Below are 23,666 nucleotides of genomic sequence, written 5' to 3' on the forward strand. Positions count from 1 at the left end.
TAGACTGCATCATCACTTACTACTGGTACCTAGTAAGATGATAGTTAAGTGAATGAAAACACACACACACATACACACTGTAGTCTTTCAAAAAGGGTTGAATCTACTATTAAATATTTAGGTTGGGATTTAATGGGAGGTGACCATAAAATAATAAGAAATATACTACGACAATACACTCATCGCTATCTAGCCCCAAAGTAAGCAGAGCTTGTGTTATTGGTACTAAGATGACTGATGAATATTTTTATAAATACTTATTAAATACAGATGAACACCCAGACACTGAAAAATATTCATGTTTATCACACAAACATTCTCCCGTTTTGGGAATCGATCTCACAGTCTTGAACTCAGAAAACACCAGACCTACCCTTGATAACGTAGCAATTTTTTGTAAATTTTCCCTGAAGAGTACTCTAGAAGTGTATTAATTAATTCGCTTATTAATTTCAATCCTTTAAAACATAGCATATGCAGATTAAAACACGTAACGCATCAATGACTAGGTTGCCTGGAAGCAAGCCACTCCACTTTCAGCTCACACAAGATAGAACAATGATTGTTAAATTGTAAAATGATGTTATAAAAGACCAACTGCTGAGTTTCTCGCCGGCTTCTTCTCGGTAGAATCTGCCTTCCGAACCGGTGTTAGAGTCACTACAAACAGACATACTTGTCGTTTCAAAAGTCTTTTTAATGGATAAAACTGAATCAACTTCAATCCGTGCGCAGTGGGTACATTACCGAAGATCTGTTTGGTATGGAGTATAAGGATTCGGGAAATTAAAATTACACCGTACAGATTCTCCTGCTTTTCGCGGAGTATAGCAAATTAAGCTTAATTTTCATAATATATCATGGATTTCCGTAAAGTAACGCGTGCTTCTATCCAATACAACTTCAATCAATTGAATTACTAATATGGAATTAATTACGAGCACGCTTGAAACATTCCGGGAGCAGCGTCGCAAAGTTGGTACGAGCATGAGTGTGGCCAAACAAAAAGAGATGTTCCACGTTCGCAAAGTTCACAAACATGATTTACTAGTTATAATTGCGAGACTTTGCGAACTGCGAACAAACGGGCGACACGCGACCTGTATTCTGAATTGACAATTCTCATGATAAAATAAGGTTTTTGTTCGTAGAACTATTATTTTCCCCGTCTGTTGTTCACCTGTTTTGCTTTATCTGCATGTGCAAAGGTTTGCATGTAAGGTATTAAGTTGCGTCCATATGTAAGAGTTAGGGCCTGTGTAGTCGAAGGACAGTCGTTGGTTTACTTTTAACCCTCGCCAAAACAACAACGGGGGGTGTTATAAGTTAACGTGTGTGTGTGTGTGTGTGTGTGTGTGTGTGTGTGTGTGTGTATAGTGTATATTTGTGTGTGTGTATATGTGTATGTGTGTATGTTTGGGTATGTGTGTGTATGTGTTTCTGTGTGTGGGTGTGGGTGGGTGTATGTGTGTGTTTGAGAGCTATCTTCGATAAATATCAGTTATTGCAAATATCGTATTATCAACATATTTTAGCTTGACTAGTAGAATACTATACGCTATGATAAATTGTAGCCCTCGATGAGAGTAGCAATTTACTCGTTTCAGACGTAAATACTATTTTTTACAACATTGTGTCGAGGGTTTTTGATCGAAATGTATAAACTTTTCATACAATCATTTATATTTTCATGTATTTATGTATATATAAAAGCGGTGATAGCTTAGTGGGTAAGGCATCGGCTTTCCTTTCGGGGAGACCGAGTTTGAGCCCCGGTACGCACCACCAATTTTAGCAATTTAAGCATCACTTGCTTTAAACGTTTAAGGAAAGCATCGTGACGAAACTTGCCAGCCGGCCTAAACCCTTCTCATTCTGAGAGGAGACCCGGGCCGAGTAGTGGGTCGGGTCTCGTTAAATCGGTTAACGATAATGATCTGTATTTAAACCGTAGAACGATGCATATTCAGTTTCTTTATGATGTCACACTGACATGGGGGCTTAAGAGAAGAAAGCTTGTTGCTACTTGATGCGTAAAAAAAATTTAATGTTGTGTATTTCTATTGCGAATTCTGTAAAGTAACGCCTCTTCAATTAATCATTTGATTATTGTTATAAAACGTTACAGTGAAATGTTACTACCTCTAGAGATAACATATCAACAATATCCAGAGCAGTGGTTTATTATTGACTTATCAGGATCAATATACCTTTAGTTATATGTAGTTGTGGTAAGTTGAGATATATTTAACTAGCTGTTGCCCGAGACTTCGCCCGCGTTTGATTTAGTTTTTTGACGTGGCATTCAATTTAGTTGCAGTGCTAAAAAAAATTAAAGTATTCAGTATCGCTAAGCCTTTAATGAGGGTTTGCTGCTGTCCGCTGGGGAGTTCTGTCCTCTATCTCCAACCACATTCATCAGATGCGCACAAAGTTTGGGCAAAATTAAACACATATTATAACATATGTAGTACAAAAATAATTATTTAAATCGGTCGACAAATTAGTCGGAGCTATGGTGTAAAATCGTCAAACTCTTTCATCCCCTCTCCCAAAGGAACCGAGCTTAATGTCGGGATAAAAACATCCTATATTACTTCTAACACTTCCAAGAATATGTGTACAAAGTTTCATGATGATTGTTTCAGTAGTTTTTGCGTGAAAGCGTAACAAACCAACTTACATTCACATTTATAATATTAGTAGGGAAGGGATAGGAATAGTAGGGATGTCAGTATAGTGAACATAGTTATTGTACTTATCGGAGCAATAATAATTTAGCTAAACTTATTGATGGATGAACCATCTATATCGCAGTTTTAAATAAATTAACTTGCAAAGAATCTGTATGTTTGACACATGCGTCCATCAAAGGTCTTATGCATACTTACCATTAATAAAAACAAATTTTAAACTCAGCAATTATTATTCATGTTGGTCTTATAGAGAAATCCTCGCCCTAACGCCAAACATCTAGCGTCAAAAAAGCGAAATTAAATTAATACAAAGTCGAAAGTTATAAGTAAAAGATATAGAATTATTTTACATTCAAAAACAAATTTTAAAGAAATTCAAATGTGAATTCTAAATGTAATAGTATCTTATTGCGGGGATATTTATGAAGGATTAATGGCTTATATCCCAGTGTATGACGCCTTTATTACGCCTACAAAAGGTACAAAGCCTCAAAGGTCTTTTGTGGGATTGAGTGTTATACGTATAGGTTCGAACTTTCAATAAAAGCTACTTTTTCCACTTTTTACTGCCTTTTCGTACACTGTTCGAAATTTATCACCTGTTGTACTGAGGTCAACGCCCTCGCTTAATACAATAATGCAGAGCAAGCCAGTTTGCTGTGGAGCATGTGCAAGGTCGCCCATGCGATGGAGCGACTAAATAAAATCTGTCGTGGCAGGTTCTGTGCATGAGTGTACCAGGCTGTCAGCAAATAGGAAGAGGTGGCGAATGATCTTGAGTAATAACTCCTACAAGCGGTATCCCAACATTATAAACGCGTCTACTATGGCTAAAGCAAAAGAAAAATGGCAATAAATTATCGTCATTATCATATTATGTAAAAAAGTTTTCTTAATGATTAGAAATTAGTTATAAAACCTACACTTATGTATTTTTATCTCTCATTTGACGGCTCTATAAACTATTGAATTAATTTTAATATTACTAAAGTTAGAGATGCGTGCTTGAGGTCCAACTCGGTCCCACCGAAAGAATAAACTGTTATGTTATGTTAATTAAGATTTATAGCAAAACTATTTTTTATGGGTTATGTACAAGCTACTTTCGACATTGAAGCGGCATCTATAGTAAATAAATAATAATAAATAAACTACGACAATACACACCTCGCCAACTAGCGCCAAAGTAAGCGTAGCTTGTGTTAATAGTACTAAGATGACTGTTGAATATTTTTATGAATAATATACATAAATACTTATATAAAGTTAAACACCCATACACTGAAAAACACTTATGTTCATCACACAAATATTTTCCAGTTGTGGGAATCGAACCCACGGCCTTGGACTCACAAAGCAGGGTCGCTGCCCACTGCGCCAGTCGGCCGTCAACTCGTTTAGCGTGAATGGGCACTTCTTAATACAATATCTATACCCACATGTATTGATTACCCGCACGAGGGTCCAATAATGAGAGGGCGGTGCAAAAAAATGCATTCTCACCCAGAGAATGTTGATAGTAACCATTAGAGGGAGTCTGAAATGACCATTGATATAAAAAAATCTAAATCAATATAATAAATGGGAAAGTGTGTTCGTTTGTTTGTTTGTTACCTAATGTCGTCTCAACCGCTGCATCAATTTTAATGGAATTCGGCTTAAAGATAGCCGCATCCCGGAGAAACGTAACCGGCATAGTAGTAGAACTGTTTGTAACAGAGCCTGTTCGGGAAAATACCACTAACATTCTTATTTCTGCAGCCCAGCAGGATTGCTGTGTCCCAGTCTAAAGGGCGTGGTTGCCGGTGTAATACAGGCACGAGACAAGATGTCGATTCGTCGCTTATTTAAAAAAATGTAGTTCTTCTTGTATATTATACTAGCTGTTGCCTGCGACTTCGTCTGCGTTTGATTTTGTTTTTTGATGTGGCATTAAATTTAGTTGTAGTTCTAAAAAAAAAGTATTCAGTATCGCTAAGCCTTAAATGAGGGGTTTGCTGCTTTCCGCAAAGGAACCGTACTAAATGTCGGGATAAGAAGTATCCTATATTACTTCTAACACGTCCAAGAATTTGTGTACAAAGTTTCATGATAATCGGTTAATTCGTTTTTGCGTGAAAGCGTAACAAACAAACTTACATTGACATTTATAATATTAGTAGGGATTATGTGTATCTATCTGTTTATTATAAGTATTAATGTGTATTGTATTCATAAAAATATTCAACAGCTATCTTAGTACCAGTAACACAATCTACGCTTGCTTTGTGGCTAAAAGGCGATGTGCGTATTGTCGCAGTATATTTTTTTTATTGATCTGTATCTTCAGTCGTGTAAATGCCGATCTGAAGATTTAAGTATGATTCAGGATTAACCGGCTGCCTTATTGACGTGACAACGTCTTATAAATTGGTTTGCCGGGTGACACTTCAAGAAACTGCGTTACGCTCCGCTCACGTTATGCGCTCACAATGAGAGCGAGTGAGAGGCACGCGCCCGCCTACGAGCGACAGAGACAGACATAAAAAGTGAAAGGCACGCGTCCCTTTGTAGTAAACGCTGTTTCATTGTACGCAAATGTATTGCAAGTTATTGTATGTATATTTGTATATAAATACGTATGTATATGTAAAGGTAAAAATAAAATTTTGTTAATATGAAATTCAGTGCGAGATTCTTTGTATAAATTAATGTTTTAAATTGTTACTATTATTTCATCCTTCTTCCTACTATACGAATGAATATTCACATTAAAATTATTTTACCACTCAAAGTCGTTGTCACGTAAAACTTTCGCCCGTATACCGACTTTACAGGCAACCAATTTTTTTTTTATTGCATTACGAATTAGCCTTTGATTTGGTAATTTGGTAAGGCCATTGGCTGAAGACAATAATAGCTCATGCATTTTTTTGTGAAAAATAACTGGAAAATCGGCCATCTCAGTCAATACTGATATGATATGCCATTAGGTGATATGTCTTTTCTAGGCAATTTTTTTTTTTCATATACCTAAGATCTAAAAAATAAAGGTATTGCTGTATTCAAGGTGTATAGCTGGAACGCTCTTGAATAACTTGTAGTATGTACTCTCATAGACGCTAAATTTAATATAAAAGTGAGTGTTGAAAATTTTAGGAATACACTAGTGGTTTTCTTTTTCATAGTTCCCTGTTTTGTTCCTTAAAAATATGTTTTTCTGGCGTGGTTCTCAAATAAAACATTTTCATTTTTCACCGTTTTTAAAGTGTAGACAATCCTAAAACAGTATTAATTCTTAGTTCAAAATGCAGTGATAATTATTTGTCGAGTACATTAATAATCGACATAGCTGTTTGCTTGCCGCTGCATCGTCGATCGAGTTTAATGATCCATGGGGATTCATTATCCGTAAATAGAGGATGCTAAATTATTCCTGAAATATTAACCATCAAATGCATTGAATACCAATGTAGATATGTCTTTGTGTATATCTGTGGCTTGCCTATTGCAAATGTACAATAATATAAGCAAGTATTGCCTACATTTTAAACTATTGTTTTTTTTAAGTTGAGAAGTAACCTAGAAGTTTGGTAGTGCACTTTGGTTAACTGGCAGATATCGCTTTTTAGCGAAAAGGCAGCCAATTGTACAAATTAAGTTTAATGTGTCGTTTTATGTCATTGTTGTATGTGTTTTTTGTGCACTTTCTTTCTATCTATCTTTATAGGAAAAAGCAATAGTTTATACATTCAAATTTCAAAATTTATTACGCATTCGAAATTATTAGAAACAACTAAAACTTTAGTGTGTTAATCTTTAGTATATCAATGCCAATGACGTATTGAAATACATCAATATTCGCCATATTGTGCTTGCCACTATACCGACAAAGATGGGGTGTATTTTCCGCGAGGTAGGTAATAGTAAAAAATAGAGAATGAACTGTATTTAATTTTCGTTTATTTATTTTTTATTATGATAGCAATGAAGGCTAGGTTGAGCGATTGATGATGCAAGGACAAGTTGAAGGAAAAACTAGAGGGTGAACACCTACCAGGCCACAAGTGGGGTAGAATGCTCCCACAACGCTTCTGAACGCCAAAAGACGCACGTGGGAAGCGGTGCGTTCCAAATTTAAAGACGCCTGACTCCATGTCGTCACAGTCGTCTATCTTTCTATATTTTCGTTACAAGTTGTTAAAAGCTGTAGTCTAACTATAAGTAATCTAATATGTATATTTTAATCCGTAAAAGCCAAGATTTAAATAATGTTGGGAAGTTACGAGTTACAGATAATAAAGAAAATAGAAGACGCATTTGAAACTGCAAATCTTTGTTTTATCTTTAAAACTATATTGGTGACGTACGAGTATAAAATGATTTCCATATTTTGCTCGGCAGTGTACACTGGCAGCTAGGAGTTCCAATGGAAAAGTTATTAATAAAAAAGGAGGGTAAATAAAATATTTTTTAATTTAATTATTTATTATAATTTTCCATGCCAAACTGTATAAATATTTGTCAGCTACAATCATAGTTGCGCCATAGATAATACGTTTGCACTTTCAAGAAAAGCCATTCAGATTTAATTAAATAAATTGAAAATGATTTGAAAGCGGACAAAATTGCGAGAAACGGAGACTGAGGTAATAGTCACCGTGAAACCGTACATTTTTAGTGTATGGCATTTTTAGTGTATGGTATTTTTAGTGTATGGCATTTTTAGTGTATAGTATTGGCAATGGTGCCAATTATGTTTTAAACAAATATCAAAACTAAACGAATTTAACTCAAATTAGAGCAATCTTTTTCACTGTACTCTTTGTGAAAAACAACTTAATTGGTGGTTCTGAAATAGCGCTGTATTACTAGACCTGCCAATTTAAAGCTTTGTGTACAACATAAAAGGTCCCAATTACGGTATAAAAATACATTTAATAGTCGAAACAATTTTGTGCTTCGACACTGTACACTAGCAAATAGGGGTCATAGCCTATGCGGCAGGTAACCAGAGAAGGGTAAATTAAATTATTTAGAAGGGTATATTTTCTATTGAATAATTTCGAAAAAATAGGCCATCTTTGGCATTGAATTTAATTATTTACTTAGTTTGTTTTATTTATTCCACTACAAGTTGGCCCTTGACTGCAATCTCAACTGGTGGTAAGTTATAATGCAGTCTAAAATGGTAGCGGGGTTACCTGTGAGGGTATGGTAGCCATACCCCAAATCGGTTTTTACGCGACATCGCACCGATGGATTAAAGCCAAATGATCAAAATCAATGCCAAAGTTAGCTTGTAATCTCGAGACAACTGTACGCTACTGTTTATTAAGAAACAAATTATAAGATAACTGAATTGCTGGTGACAGTTAATTTCGAAAACTTTTAGACACATTTAAAGCTGTACATCTTTAATATATCAGTGGTTGTACAAAAATATATTTAACAGCGTACATATTGTGCTCGCCATTGTGCCGCCGATTGGGGGTAATGTTTAGTGGGGAGGGTAATCACTGAGAAACAGAGGAGGGTAAATTAATTCTTCAAATATTTTCCATCTAATAAATGTTATAATAAAAATATTTCGTCTACACACACCAACTGTCGATAATGTTTTGCCCTTTGAAGGGTAAATATTTGTATTTTATTTACCCGAGTGTGTTTATTTTACCTATTAGGGCTTTGTGTTTAGAAATGGCGTAGTAGCTAAGAAATAAAGAATTGTAAGAAACTGAAACTGTTATTAAATGTGTTTGCTTTATATTACTATATTATTATTAATGGACATTTTTGTATTGAAAAGTATGGATAGATTAGTGATACCTACTTGTGAATTAAAAATGTAAGCCGAAGCTAACGGATAGAAGCAGGTGTTACTTTGCGGAATTGCATGATTGATTAAGCTTAATTTGCTATAATCCGTGAAAAGCAAGAGAATCTGTATGGTGTAATTTATAATTTCTTCAATCCTTATACTCCACACAAAACAGACCTTCGGCAATGTACCCTCTACGCACGTTTCGCTCCGAAACCAGAGCATCCTCAGGAGACGTAAATTTTACAATGAATAATTTTTAAGTACTTAAAGCTATCTACAAATTTACAGCTGAGCTGTATTTAAGATAAAGAGTATAATCAAATTTCTGCTCCTGTTTGCTGCGTTTTTAAACTCTACACGAGGATATACTGTAACGGGCGTATCGCAGGAAATTGTTTTAAAGATTGCACTAGGCAGGAGAATGTGGGCATCCTCACAAAGGATCTTTGCCCAGCAGTTGGCATCATCGGTTAAAATAATAATGATGATTATATCGGCTGCTTTTTAATCTACAAAAAATGCGTTCAGTTTACGACACTAGACACTATTAACCTTTACCATTTAATAGTGCTGAAACATCTGCTTAAATGATCCATTCGAATATTTTTTGCGTTTTAGTAAAATACTGAAACTTAGATTTATACCGCTGCGCACCGCGCCTCTCGCACTCGAAAGGGTGCTTCTTTTGCACCCAACTATTAATGTTATTTTCTTTAATGTTGTTTTTTTACATAGTACTAGGCTGTTCGCCTTCGTGTATTACGTTTTGTTACAAATCCCTTAGGAACGTTGGATTTTCTGGAATAAAATGTTACTCTCAGTCCTTTTAACTAACTTGTTGCCAAAAATCAAGTTGTCTGCTCTCTGTGTGACGGCCGAGTGGCGCAGTAGGCATCGACCCTGTTTTCTGAGTCCAAGAGCCGTGGGTTCGATACCCTCAACTGGAAAATATTTATGTGATAACTTGAATGCTTTTCAATGTCTGGGTATTTATATGCAAATTATAATCGTGAAATATTCATCAGTAATTTTGGTACCCATAACACAAGCTACGCTTTCCTTGGGGCTAGATGGCGATATGAATAGAATAGTAGGTAATATCTTTATTTGCTGGAATGTGATTTTTTTTGCTAGTACAATTATTTGCGTTTACACCTAAAAAATGTTTGAACACAATTCAATTAGTTGAATGCAAACATTTTTAAAATGAAATTAATATAAATAAAATTTATTACAGTTTCATATTTTGACGGCCGATTGGCGCAGTTTGCAGCGACCCTGCTTTCTGAGTCCAAGGCCGTGGGTTCGATTCCCACAACTGGAAAATGTTTGTGTGATGAGCGTGAATATTTTTCAGTGTCTGGGTGTTTATACATATATTCTAAGTATTTATGTATATTATTCATAAAAATATTCATCAGTCGTCTTAGTACCCATAACACAAGCTAAGCTTACTTTGGGGCTAGATGACGATGTGTGTATTGTCATAGTATATTTATTTATTTATTTATTTATTTATTTATTTATTTATTTATTTATATAATAAAAAAAAATATATAAATCCATATCAAGTAAATAATAGTAATAAGTATATTCAATTCAATAAAATAAAATTTAGTTACTATTTATATTTTTAAACATGTAAAATAACACGGAGCACTTAAATTTGTTGCTACCAGCGCAATATGGCGCCATCTATCAATAGTAATAGTAGTTTAATAGTATGTAGTATGTAAAAATCGTATCTGTATTGTCGTAGTATATTTATTAATTTATTACTCTTAGTTAGGGCGTAAAGGGAGTATAGTTAAACAAACATACTTTCGTATATTTCGGATTATTTATATACCGCTGAGTATCTATTGTTTGTCCCCAGGGTCAGGCGAAACGAGAGCAGTCGCTCGCAGAGCTGAAGGAGCACATACACAAGTACTACATACCACTCGGAAGACAGTTCATGGTGCTATTTCCCGAAGGAGGCTTCCTTCACAAGAGGAGAGAAGTCAGTCAGAGGTTAGTGCACACCTGTCGCCTACTTCTTCTTCTTCTATTCCTGAGCCGTTTCCTAACTTGGTTGAGCTGAACCGCCCGTTGTACTTTTGGGCGCTGGTGTGGCTCGCCGATAGATCACTCCTGCAGTGGCGTGCATAGAGGGTATGAAAAGAGTATGCAGATGATATAAAATGGAGAAAATCTCCGGTGCGAATTGTAAAAAACTCAATGATAGGCATTGTAAGAGTTATAAAAAGCCTACCCTGTAGTATTTATAACAGGATTGGTGTACACGCTAATCAATACTAGTTTAGTATTGTTAAAATGGTTTTACATTATGGAGATCTTTCAGGCATGCAGGTTTCCTCACGATGTTTTTCGTCGCAGTTAAAGCAAAGTGATATTTTAATTTCTAAAAGTGCCGGGGATGGAAGTGGGTGCCACTAGAGGAGGTGCTGGGATTCGAACTCGGCTCCCCGAAAGGGAAGATGAGCTCCTGCCCAATGCGCTATCACCACTTCTGCAGTGTGGTGAATGTTACTTTACAATGTATTTAATTTAAAGTAACGCCTACTACTTTTCAACACAAGTGAAATAAGGAGACCCGTTACGACACAAAGTAATTCCAAACGAAATTACCCGATCCTAGTTTCAATACTCGGTACATGATTGCTGGTACAAATAAGAAACACAAACATAAACATGAAATCCTTTAATGGAAGGCTTTAGTTGCTATCGATATTTCTTTCAAGCAATACCCGTAGACAAATCGTAGGCACTCTACAATAACGAGCACCGGCTTCCATTAAATTGGTCCTTGTAAATAATACGGCAAAATAAAGTCGTCGGGCAACAGGCAAACGCAACTCCTCCTTAAAGGGGAGTTGCTTTATGTTATGTTTCCACCAGCCAAAGTACTTGACCATTGGGTCTGAAAACTCAACTTTTATTTATGTACCACGAATTGTGAATGAGAAAATATTGTACATTAAGTGTACAGAGGAAAGCTTATTTCTATAAGAGATCTCTTTCAGCTACTCCAGGATGTGAGTAAAATGTTTTTTTTTGTGGTATAGGTCATATAAGGGTATAATTTACTCAATGATAATTACGAAATACATAAAAATTATGTAATATGTATAAATATTTATTATATAATAAGTAACGCGTGATAAATATACTATGACAACGATAGATAATGCTTTTCTTTGATACTTTTAAAGTTTTAAATCACAATGCGTAATTCTGAAAAAGGGCGTTGCCATCCGGAGGCATTTATTTTGCTTCACAACACACCCTTCTCTGAGGAGAGATTTAGAGTTATAGCCCTTTACACTGCACCAATGATCTCTCTGAGGCAAGGGGGTCAATACTGCCAATTGCTTACTCCGGTCCAGAAACTCATGAATTATAAATACTTAGTCGATTCACATATAATTGATATTGTCGATCATGCAAAATACTAATTGAGATGATAAGTATAAAAATTTTAATGTGTTATTCAATTTTCTTTACAATACGTCATTTAGACGGATACGCCTAAATTTAGTAAGCGGGAGAGGACGTTGTTTTCTCACACTCTCATAAAGTCTTATTATTCGAAAAGAAAATTTCATTTCATTAAACTTTCTATATCAGATGCTTGTTGATACAAAAATATGTTGTTTGTTTATCGGATGACAGCACACGTTGAATACCAGGCGTGTTGCTCTTAGGACATTGGGTATTCGATCCGAACCCGATATATGGTATCGGGTGAGGCTTTGTACTGAATGAAAACATAATTGGTTATTGCGAAGCCCACAATGATATAAATGGAATTTCTTGGCAACATAAAAACTTCGTTGGTTGGTCTAGCAGTAGTTGAAATGTTCGAAAACGGTTCTCAAGGTATTTATTCCATAGGTGGGGTAATAATGTTATTGTTAGCACCAACTCAGAGTTAAGAAATTAGCAATTTTTTAACCCCCTTCCCCCGATGAGCACGCTAAACTGTCAATGTCACGCACATGTAATAGTAACCGTTGCAGCCCGCCAACCCTTTTTGGAGTTTGGAGCATCGTCTACTCTCTAAAGCTATCTATATCTTTAAGACATCCAAGTACTTGGGTGTAACTTCTGACAGTCGCTTTAACTTCGCCGATCACATTAGCGCAGCCCGTAGCAAGGCTGCGTTCGTCCTCGGTAGACCCACGCTAAACAGGCGTAAGGAGTTGTTACTTCGTCATAAAGTGGCATTCCCTATTAGGACACACAATCAACACACACAGCGTCTTCACGAAGGCGTGGGTTCACAACACAGAGGCGGGCCAACTAATCACCGTGCGAAAACTATTCACTCCAATCGTCACCTGAGCCGACGTTTGCCCTCACATGAGGTGCGTTCAGGCCGAGGATCTCTTCGCCTTTTCGAGCCCTAAAGTTTAAACTTATCCTGGAAAGTTAATCAGCTACATAAAATCCGAAAAAAAAACTCTATCCCTGGTAATTCTCTGCTATGATAGCAAAGCCTGCTTCCAGCAGTGGTACACTCATAGGGAGTATGCTCGAGTTTATTAAGAAGTTCTTCGATAAGGTCAGGATAACACGAGTTTGCATAATCCAGTATAGGAAGAAGAAGAGAGAGCAAGGGAAATTTTAGTTTTGATAGGAAGGAAATTTCTCCAACGAGGAGTACCCAATCGAAGCAAAAATTTTTCGAATCACCTCTGCTACCTGTGGGGACTACGACAGTGTATTGTCTATGACGAGGCCAAGGTTGTTTTTTTGGTCAGCGTCGTGGACTATGGACCTTCTTATTCTGGAAGGAGATCAGTGCCAGGTAGTGGGTCGGTAATGGGTTGAGAACGATGATTATGATGATGATGATCAGTTTATCTTATAAATATACTATAATTTGTGGGCTTCTGGATGAAATAACTTTAGGGATAAGCTTTCCTTCTACAAATAAAAATACCTACCTATGATAAATAAATTAAAGAAAAAACCCGACTTTTTTATGTATTCTTATTTTTCTTTGGTACTAAGTAAAAAAAAAATTTAAAATGTATATTTTTGTACTTTGTATACTGGGTATGTACCTTTTGAATATAAATTATTATTGCTTTTGTGTCGTTTATGTCCAGTAGCCATTTAATTGACAGCCATATTTTTTATTGGTTGTAGGTTTGCTCAGAAGAATAATCTGCCAAAGTTAGAATACGTGTCCCTGCCTCGAGCCGGCGCCTTGAAGATTATAATGGAAGAAGTAGGACCCCAGGATCCCACCGCCAGTACTTCGAAACAAGGAAATAAAAGAGGTAAAACCTAAATAAATAAATTATTTTGACTATAAAATTTTGACGACCTCTCTGGCGCACCGGTGTGCACTGTGAATTTAAATAGGAGGTCCCGGGTTCAATTCCCAGCAGTTGCAATTTGGGAATTTATAATTTCTGCATTTTCTCTGGTCTGGTCTTGTGGGAGGCTTTGGCTGTGGCTAGTTACCACCCTACCGACAAAGACGAGCCGCTTAGCGATTTAGTGTTCCGGTGTGTGGTCGCATGGAAACCGATTAGGGCTATGACTACCATACTCCCTAACAGGCTCCCTAACAGGTTAGCCTGCAGTCTAAGATAGTAGCGGGTTAACCTGTTAGGTAGTATGGTAGTCATACCCCTAATCGGTTGCCACGAGACATCGCACCGGAAAACTGGCTGGCCTCACTTTCAGCTCCCTCTAAGTTAGTCTCGAACCAGTCTCCATATTTTCTAAGTTACAGACGTTTTAAGTAAATCAAATATCACATGAAAGAAAACATCGTGAGGGAACTTGCATGCCTGAGAGTTTATTTATTTATTTTTCTTTAATTGGAAAACCAGCAGTTGTAGATTCTAAATAGTTAACAAATTGGTTGACTTAAAACTAATAACAGGTTGCCACAGATAAGGCTTATATAAACAAGGGTACCTGATATAACCCAGCAAAAACGCAGCAAACTATAACTAAGTATTAAGTTTACCTAGCATGCAACAGTTTATCTACTAAGTTGCGACGTACACTGTTCATATTACCATAAAATAAGTCAATTTCGGGGTCATTGTAAACAGAATTAAGAAGGCGAGAGACACGGATTACAAAGAATTTAAATCTATTCTTAGTTTTAGTTAAGGGTACGTGCAGAATCTTTTTATGCCTAGGTAATCGTGAGGGCACAATAAAAATCTAACTTAGTAAGTAATTCCGGACTATCTATTGACCCTCTAACAATGTTAAGTAAGAAACAAACATCGGCAATGTTTCTACGTGTATGAAGGGGTACAAGGTGTAAATCCGAACATTATATTTCGTAGGAAGTTTTAGGAAGGTGAAATTTGTGATTAAGGATAAATACCATAATGTTCTCAAAAACGTGTGATGCCGCATTGGACCAGCGCGGTGGACTATGGCCTTAAATCTCCTCATTGTGGGAGGAGACCCTGTAGTGGACTGGACCCTGTGAAGGGGTTGATAGGATGATGATGAGGATAAACAAATTATTATCACAGCAATGATTATTTTCCAACAGATGACGTGAACCAGAACAGCACAAGGATCATAGACACGAAAACCGGCGACGCCATAGAGTGGGTCCTGGACGTCACCATCGCGTACCCCGACCGCATACCGCTGCATCTGCAGGACATAGTCTGTGGCACAAGACAGCCGTGCCGGACGCATCTGCACTACAGGCTTTATCCAAGTAGTGAGGTTAGTACTGATTCACCCAATAAAAACACTAACTTAATTTTTTTTTTAATTATTCCAGGGTATTCTTTGAGTGCAATCTCATCTGGTGGATGATAGATACATAAGCGGTGATAGCCCAGTGGGTAGGAGCTTGACTTCACTTTCAGGGGACCGAGTTCGAATCCCAGCACGCACCTTCAACTTTTCTGAGTTATGTGCGTTTTAAGTAATCAAAATATCACTTGCTTCGACGGTGAAGGAAAACATCGTGAGGAAACCTGCATGCCTGAGAGTTCTACTTCACGTTAGCCAACGTCGTGGACTACGGCCTCAAGCCCTTCCTATTGTGGGAGGAGACCCGTGCCGTGGGCCGGTAATGGGTTGTTAGGATGATGATGGATGACATATGATGTTGCAATCTAACATGGTAGCTGGCTAAGCGGGTATGGCAGTTATTTAATATCACTGCCATACCTGCTTAGCATACTGCTGAGGTCGTCTAAATCTTTCTCTCCTATTATATGTGGTTGGTAAGATCAACAATAATATTCTTAAACAAACAAAACGTGAGCATACCATATTTTGAACTAATCTCTACACGATCTGACCACGAGAATATTGGATTATATTCTCGTGGTCAGATCGTGTCTGTCTTTGATTGAAATATTTATTTATACTCTTTATTTGTAAACCACATCAAGTTAAGAAAACAAGAAAAAAGAACAGACACTTTCAGTATTATAATAAATAATGAAATCTTATTATTTCTTATAACAGTTTAACATAAACCGTTAAATGCTATCATAAATATAAAATTTTCAAAGCATATCCCGGATAAGCCAATTTTAAAGTTTAATAATACTTTATTGGCCGAAGATCCCATAAATATATCGATGACAGATTATCTAATCATTTCCCATGCAATAAGCCCTTGGCGTGCGTCCAAATAGAATCGTTGCCAAAACCTATATAGCCTCTTTTTAGACATGGTACATTACAGGCTCCTTTTCGATACATTCTTAAATTTTTAGGGTTCCCATCTTTACACTGAAACCTTTTTCGGATCGGATACTATCTAATATGAAAAACGGACAGACAGATACACAAAATACATATATTTCTACGAAAATAATAGAAATTCTGTTACCTCTACAAGTTTTTCCCTGATTGCAATATCATTTGCTGGTACACATATCCTCTTATAGCTTTCTACTACTTGAAAGGAAAAATCAGAAATGATAACTTCCCAAATTACCCCTGCAGTGGGATCGAACCCAGGACTCCCAATTAAAACCACAGATCTCACCGCTGCGTCAGCGAGGTCGTGAAAAACCATATACTTATTTATTAGAATAAGATGTTTCAATCACTGTTATGGATGCATAACATAAATAAATAAGTTCTGGTGTAAGAACATAAATAGATAAAAGAAAAAGAGCTATAGTAATTATATCTAATTCATCATGTGAATAAATAAAAGAGTTTGTTGAATTAGACATCATTTTTAATTACATAAAAATTAAAGGAAATATACAAATACGGGGCATTTTTTTAATCGAAATAACGACTTCAATTTTTAATAAAAATATATAGTGATAATGCAGGAAGTCATAAATAGTTTGCGACTAGTTTATAGCAAACTTATAAACTCCAGCATCCTGCCTTTTATACTCTCGGGAAACAGAAAAATGATTAACAGTACGGAATTCTCGCAATTCTGAGTCGCACTTGAACGGTTTTTAATATGTCCTGGTTTCATGATTGTCTGAAGGAATTAGAAAATATTAGCCATATTTATGACGTAAGAAGTTATTTATTATTATAATTACTCTTTATTTGTACACCACATAAAGTAAAAGAATTATACAAGAAAAAAGAAACAAAAATAGAAGTAGAATAATTCAAAATTCAAAATTCGATCTCTGAGAGGCAACCTTAGAATTAGGAAAAAAATTAGGAGAACAAACTGCAATTGATTCAAAATATAAAATTAATACATACGAATAACGAAATACTAATACATAAACTAATATACACAAATGCACCTAACATATATAAAAATATAAAAAAAATATTAATAATACTATATTATTTAAAAACATTAAATAAAAACTTAGATAAAAGTAAATAAATACTATTAAACATCGCCTTCATCACATCTTGGACAAATAATAACACTTAACGGCATTTTTAAATATCTCTAGTGACTTTGCCGTTTATGCGGAATGTATAACTAAAATTTAAGTTACTTTTATTTTAATGCAATAATACATTTACCAGCCCAGAGTTGTCCCGTGATGTGAGAGACGAGTGTTCCGGTTTCACCGTGCATCACTTCTATTTATTATCGATAACATGTTATACTGTTTCCCGCGTTCTTCGCCTTAATTTATTCACACGTTTGTTTTCAAATCCCGTGGGAACTATTTATTTTCCTAAGATAAAAAATAGCTTATGTCACTCTCCGTCCTTTCTATCCCTATGCACAATATAAAGTTAATTGGTGACTTAGTTAGGGCGTGAAGGAATGACAAACGAAAAAACAAGCTTTCGCATTAATAATATTAGTTAGAATAACATGTTATATTAGTATAACTGACGAATGACGAATAGAGAAAGAGATTTAGTGATCATTATTTTAAATTTGGAACATTTGTTACAGGTACCAACCGACACCGACGGCATGACTCAGTGGCTGTACGATAGGTTTATAGAGAAGGATAAAATGCTAGAAGAATTTTACCGCACGGGGCAGTTTCCATCTAAGGAGAACGGCCCGCAAGTAGTAAGGCAAGTCAGGCAGGACAATGTGCGCTACCTGATCTTGCATCTATTTTTTATAGCATCAACGTTTTTACAATACAGAATTCTCTGTGAACTGTGGAGCTATTTCTGGTAACGAATTTAAATTTAAATATTTCTGTGAGGCTGCTGTGAGGCTTTGCAAACTTTTAGGGCCTTATTAGTTAACGTCGCATAATGTTGAAATAGTTATCCAGTCTCTGACATTTGAAAGGGGCTGGCAAGTGTTCTAAACACTGCATAACTTTGCATAACTGTGTCAATATTCCACGTTTATTAATAGAAGCCATAGGTGTCTTAAAACGTAATGTTTTTTAACTGCTAGATAGCTCAAATTTGTAGCTTGGCTGTCTAAATACAGTCCGTCTGCAAAGTGTCTGGGTAACAGACATATTTATATGACAAAAAGTATTGTATGATGGACAATATTAAACATTTGCTTGTGCTTCAAGTCAAGGTCTTCTTTGCGGAGTTTGCAGATATTCATAGGTAGCAGTATTTACTTAACATCACGAGATCAGACTGCCGATAATTTCGTATTAAATTTGAAAACTTAATATAAAAATACGAAGAGAAATAAGGATGCAACCATCAAAAGTAGGATAGAATTTCTATGAAAACTAATCGTCCTATGGAGACGGGGATAGTTAGTAAAATTACTGTTATAAAACACTTTTCTTGCAAATAGTTTACCCAGACGCCGACGAGTTTGCAAACCTCACAAAAGCCTATCATGGTCCTCATTAGCTATGACATTAAAATCGTATCATTGTGCAATGTATGTCAACAAACATTACTGTTTCTGTTTCTAAAGGTTGTTAGTATTGAACAAAAATACATTTATATCACGATTTAAAAGTCATAGACAATCAGGGCCGTGATCACATCGTGATGAATTTATGCAATCAAACTTTGAGGTATACAAATTGGGCATATACATAAAAAATAGAATAGATAGTTAATTGAAGTTCATCACGTCATCCCCAAAAACAGCACCTTTATCTACACACATAGCTATGAGTTCGCATAGTAAATCCAAACGCAAAGGTTTCACTAAAAAAGTTTTTAAAAGGCGTAGTTTTTTAACAACTCAGTGGGTAAAGCTGATAATATGCCCAGTGGACTAAAGTGTGTTATTTTAGACAATTAGTGACAATATTATTATTTAGCATATGGTTCACGCCTAGTCTTTAAGAATATTGTTCTTAATTATACGGTATCTGTCTAATTACGACTTAGTAACGCCGATGTTTGCGTTGGGTAGCGAAGAGCAGTAACGTTTTATGTTCAAATGTATATCGTCTTTATCTTTATGAGCATAAGCGTTCACTATGAGATTTCACAGTAATGTGTGTGAGTAAGAGTGTAACACTAGTTGTAATGAGTGTGTGATTGATATTCTGTTTTTCTGATGTTCACTTGTACTAGAGTCCGTTTATTAACTACCTGTGTTAATGTTAAATATTGATTGTTAAGACTATACTTTAATTGTTTTTCTCTATTAAATTCTATAAAGGGATTTATAAGAGCTCCTGTGAAATTGAGAAGTTAAAATTTGTCGCAGGCGTCAAAAAGAGTTGCGTTATACTAAATTTGAGGAATACCCATATTAATTATTGGAGAATAAAATAAGAAAAGATTAGCCGAAAGATCAATATCTAGAGATTGTCTCACTTGTACTGCACTTATGATTGCTTTGTTTCTGACACTTTCCCCATGAGATTTTTATTTTAGCGAAACCTATAATGGAAGATCATCATCATGTAAGTTGAACCGTGAAATATTGAATATTTTCATATAGCATCCAGACCTTCACAAAGCATCTAATAAATCTGGGTAATAACGAAATTAATAACGTACCATAAACATACCCAGATTTAGATAAATTACAGATCAATGCAAATACCCAGATCGATCTGCTATCCAGCTTTAATTCTGAAATATATAAGTGAGCTGTGTACCATACCTTCGATAACTTATCGATACTCGTAGATTATTAATTTCAAGCGTAACTCGTAAGTAAGTTATCTCCGAAATATAAATTGAATAGTCTTTACAATCAATATAATATGGATATTTTTTGTATGAGTGCAAAGTGTAAATCTTGGGGGAAAAAATTACTTTTCAACCGAGGTTAATTTAATTGTTTTTGTCAACTTGGTTAGTATCATTAGAATTATAATTTTCTTTAGGTTTAAACGCGTACGTATCGTTACCTTTTACCAAGTATTGACATATCGGGGTTGTCTCGATGTATTGTGCCGTATGTACGAGGGGTGTTTCCAATGTTTTAGGTATATAATCATCTGTTCATACAATATACATGTCTCAGAACTTAGGTACTCAAATAATGTGCGTGAAACCTTTTTGATTGTAAAATAAAAGAGCGATATAAACTTCTGTGATACATTCGTTTTCTAAATTCAAATTTTTTATAAAAAGAATCACTCTTTTATAAAAAATCATAAATGCCATTGACACTTTTAAAAATTTTACTTACAATATTGAAATATTACTTTCTTCTATGTTTTCGACAGGTAGTTTCAATGGCAGTCATAGCGAAAACTCTATGATCCACCTGATTCACGTCAAGTGCTTTTCATATAGTTTCACGCCGTATAAGTTAGGTTATATTGAAAGACTACAGTTATGAAAACTTACGATATATGTGAACATCGACGACCGCCAAGTTCTTAGAACTTTGGAAACGCCCCTGGCTGGTTTGTTTTCAAACAAAAAGCACTTTGTGTTAGTGAGAAGTTTACACTGTTGTGTGGTAATCAAAGCGTGCTGTGACAAACAAGTCAATATGTAAGTATTTTCCTAGCATAGTACTTGCGCTTAATGCTATACCAAATTTTTATCCGCTGACAATAAATACCTATCTTATCATTTCGACTGCTTTTTATAGAGTGCTGTCTGGGGATATAAGTAACTGTCATCAGAACCACTTGTAGAACGTCCATCGATGGATTACTCCTTTAGGGCAACTCAGTAGAAATTTTCACACTGTTATGCCACATAATATGTCTAGCGTTTTCATCCACGTAGTGTGTATTTATGGTGTACTTACTAAATATTTAACTGATTATTAAAGTTAATATAGATTGAACGTGTCACTGAAGATGTACCAAACCACATTCCGATATTCTGCGTCAAAGTAAAATGACCGAAGAATGTTTTAAAGGTTATGCTAATTATAACTTCCAGCGGGCGCTATTAATGAACAGTAGTACAGGGAATATGACTTTAAAACATGGTTACTGTCCAATAACTATGTTTTAAATTTAACTTTTACGTTTATAATCTTCTACTCAACAACCAAGCAATCGTTTTTTTTGTTCATTGTAAAAGTATAAATCTAGGACTAAGGTTACAAGTATCTTGTATTCAGTCTTATATCAGTCCAGATATGTACAATTTTGCCCGATCCGATCACCGTATCTGTAACACCTTATCATCAAATCGTATAAAGATGGTTATCTCAATATGGGTGCGTTTGAGTTTACTCTGTATCATATATTATTGAGTAGTCCAGTTTTGAATCAGCTTGATGATTGATTGATGACAAAAACCGACTTGGCCGTTCGCGTATCATATCAAATAGGCGTATCGAGACTGCGTATCATTACTGCATCCCGCGACATGGCGTATTGTCGCGCCATCATCATCATGATCCGCGGCGATACAACTACGTTGATCGAATCTAGAATACTATAATAATATACTATAATAAATAATAAAATATAATATACTTTCGGGGGTCGTGTCGCTGTAGTTTGATAGACCCAAAATATATCTCTTCATGATATGGGCAAATGGTATCGAGCGAGTGGTAATTAAATAAATCCAGCCATGGCAAGTTAAACTCAGACCTTTCCCACGTCGAAAGCGTCCAAGAGTGCGCGAGAAAGACTCTTTTTACATTTTTAAATACAACCAATGGATTTCCGATCATAAGCATCTCGTTTCAGCGAGTGCCGAGTCAGCTCTCAGTTGAAAAGCAGTCGAAAATCACGTTTCACATTCTATTTAATCACGTTGCCGCGCTTCTAAAATAAAATCGAATTTTACAAAGGAAGTTCTGGGGCCCTCTACGCGCCCGGAATAATAAATTAACATATTATTGGAGTGGCGCCACTGTACATATTATATAATCTGTATTTCTGTACTTGACAGACGTCACCTTAGCACAGATTAAAAAATGGTTTTCTTCTTGCAACATTAATCCTTTGAGTATGTAGTTGTTTAGGTATTAACATTGTTTGTTAAGTCAAAGTCAAATATTTCTTTATTCAAATAGGCACATATTAGCACTTTTGATGCGTACATTACATGTAAAATATAACTTAGAAGTGAGTTGATGGCGATAACTAAATCGTCAACTTAAAACTAAAGCTACGAGGGTTCCAAACACGACCTGGTCTAACCTGGAAGAAGAAGATAAGCAATAGAACAATTAAGAGTTTTACTATCATCGCGTCAAATAGTATAATTTTTACCAAACTCTTCCACACTTCAAAATACAAAATAAAACATTTTGCAAAATAATCAGTAAAAAATAAGATTGAAATAATTTATTAGCTGATAAATTTTTACAATAAGGTGTTTCATAATTATTTATTCTTGCATACAATATTTCACCTTAACAGGTATGAAAATATGATAAAATATGAAAATATGATAAAAACATATTAAATATTATTCAAAGCTTTAAAATTATTGTATTCTGTGAAATTCGTTATATGAAGTACTCACGACAAGGCTGCTTGGAAGCAGGCAACTCCGCTCTCATCTCTCACAAAACAGAATAATTCTAAAGATTGTTAAACTTTAAAATTATGTTGGAAAAGAGCAATCTGCTGAGTTCCTTGCTCAGTGGAATCTGCCTTCCGAACCGGTGGTAGAGTCACTACAAACAGACTGACTTGACGTTTTAAAAGTGCTTATTAATTAGGCCTACTTGAAATAAATGAAATTTGAATTTGAATTTGAATTCAATCAAGAAAGTGAGTGAGTAGTTGAACTTATTTTAATATATTATGTGGCAATTTATATAAATGTCGCCGAAACTACAAAATTTCGGGAAAATAAATAAAGTCTGTCTCATGCTAAACCAATCAATATTTGGTAAATTTTACTTTGTCGCTAACAATGTTTTGTTACTTGGAAAATTCACTTCACTAAAAGTACCTACAGGTCAAATTCATTGTTGAAAATTATTTTTTATTTCTTTTGGATCGTATTACATCTAGACGCTACAATTAGAGGATTAGTGAATAATTAGCGTAAGTCACATTTAAAATAATAAGTTTTACACATCGTTTAGGCTAAGTTTAATTTAGTTCCGTCAAATTCTGGCACGTTCCTTTCACTATGTGTTTAATATATTATATATAGTATTTTGATAACAGTCCTGGGTGTTTGTAGTATAAACTCAGAGTAATGATAAGGGTTTACCTGAAGATCTCAGGTTCTCAATTGTATATTTTGAGAGTTTCATAGGTGAGATTGTGTAATAAAAATCTTACACTTTTCATTTTGTCTTACAATGTCTTTTTATTGCATAAACAATTTTATTCATTATTTTTATGAGCGCTTAAAAATTTTCAAAATTGTTTAAAATAACTAATGTTTTTACAAAACTAAATATTAATAAAGTTAGT

The 23,666-nt window shown here is 35.2% G+C and overlaps 1 protein-coding gene across 1 annotated transcript; it reads left to right on the top strand.

Annotated features, from left to right (window-relative positions):
• Positions 1 to 924: 924 nt before the first annotated feature.
• Positions 925 to 18,097, top strand: LOC120631729 (acyl-CoA:lysophosphatidylglycerol acyltransferase 1-like). Its single transcript, XM_039901411.1, has 5 exons — positions 925 to 1,020; positions 10,376 to 10,512; positions 13,657 to 13,790; positions 15,038 to 15,219; positions 17,861 to 18,097. Exons 1-5 carry the CDS (start codon positions 925 to 927, stop codon positions 18,095 to 18,097), a joined length of 786 nt encoding a protein of 261 aa, XP_039757345.1.
• The last annotated feature ends 5,569 nt before the right edge of the window (positions 18,098 to 23,666 follow it).

The sequence above is a fragment of the Pararge aegeria genome, chromosome 18 (assembly GCF_905163445.1).
Source record: "Pararge aegeria chromosome 18, ilParAegt1.1, whole genome shotgun sequence".
Classification (NCBI taxonomy): domain Eukaryota; kingdom Metazoa; phylum Arthropoda; class Insecta; order Lepidoptera; family Nymphalidae; genus Pararge; species Pararge aegeria.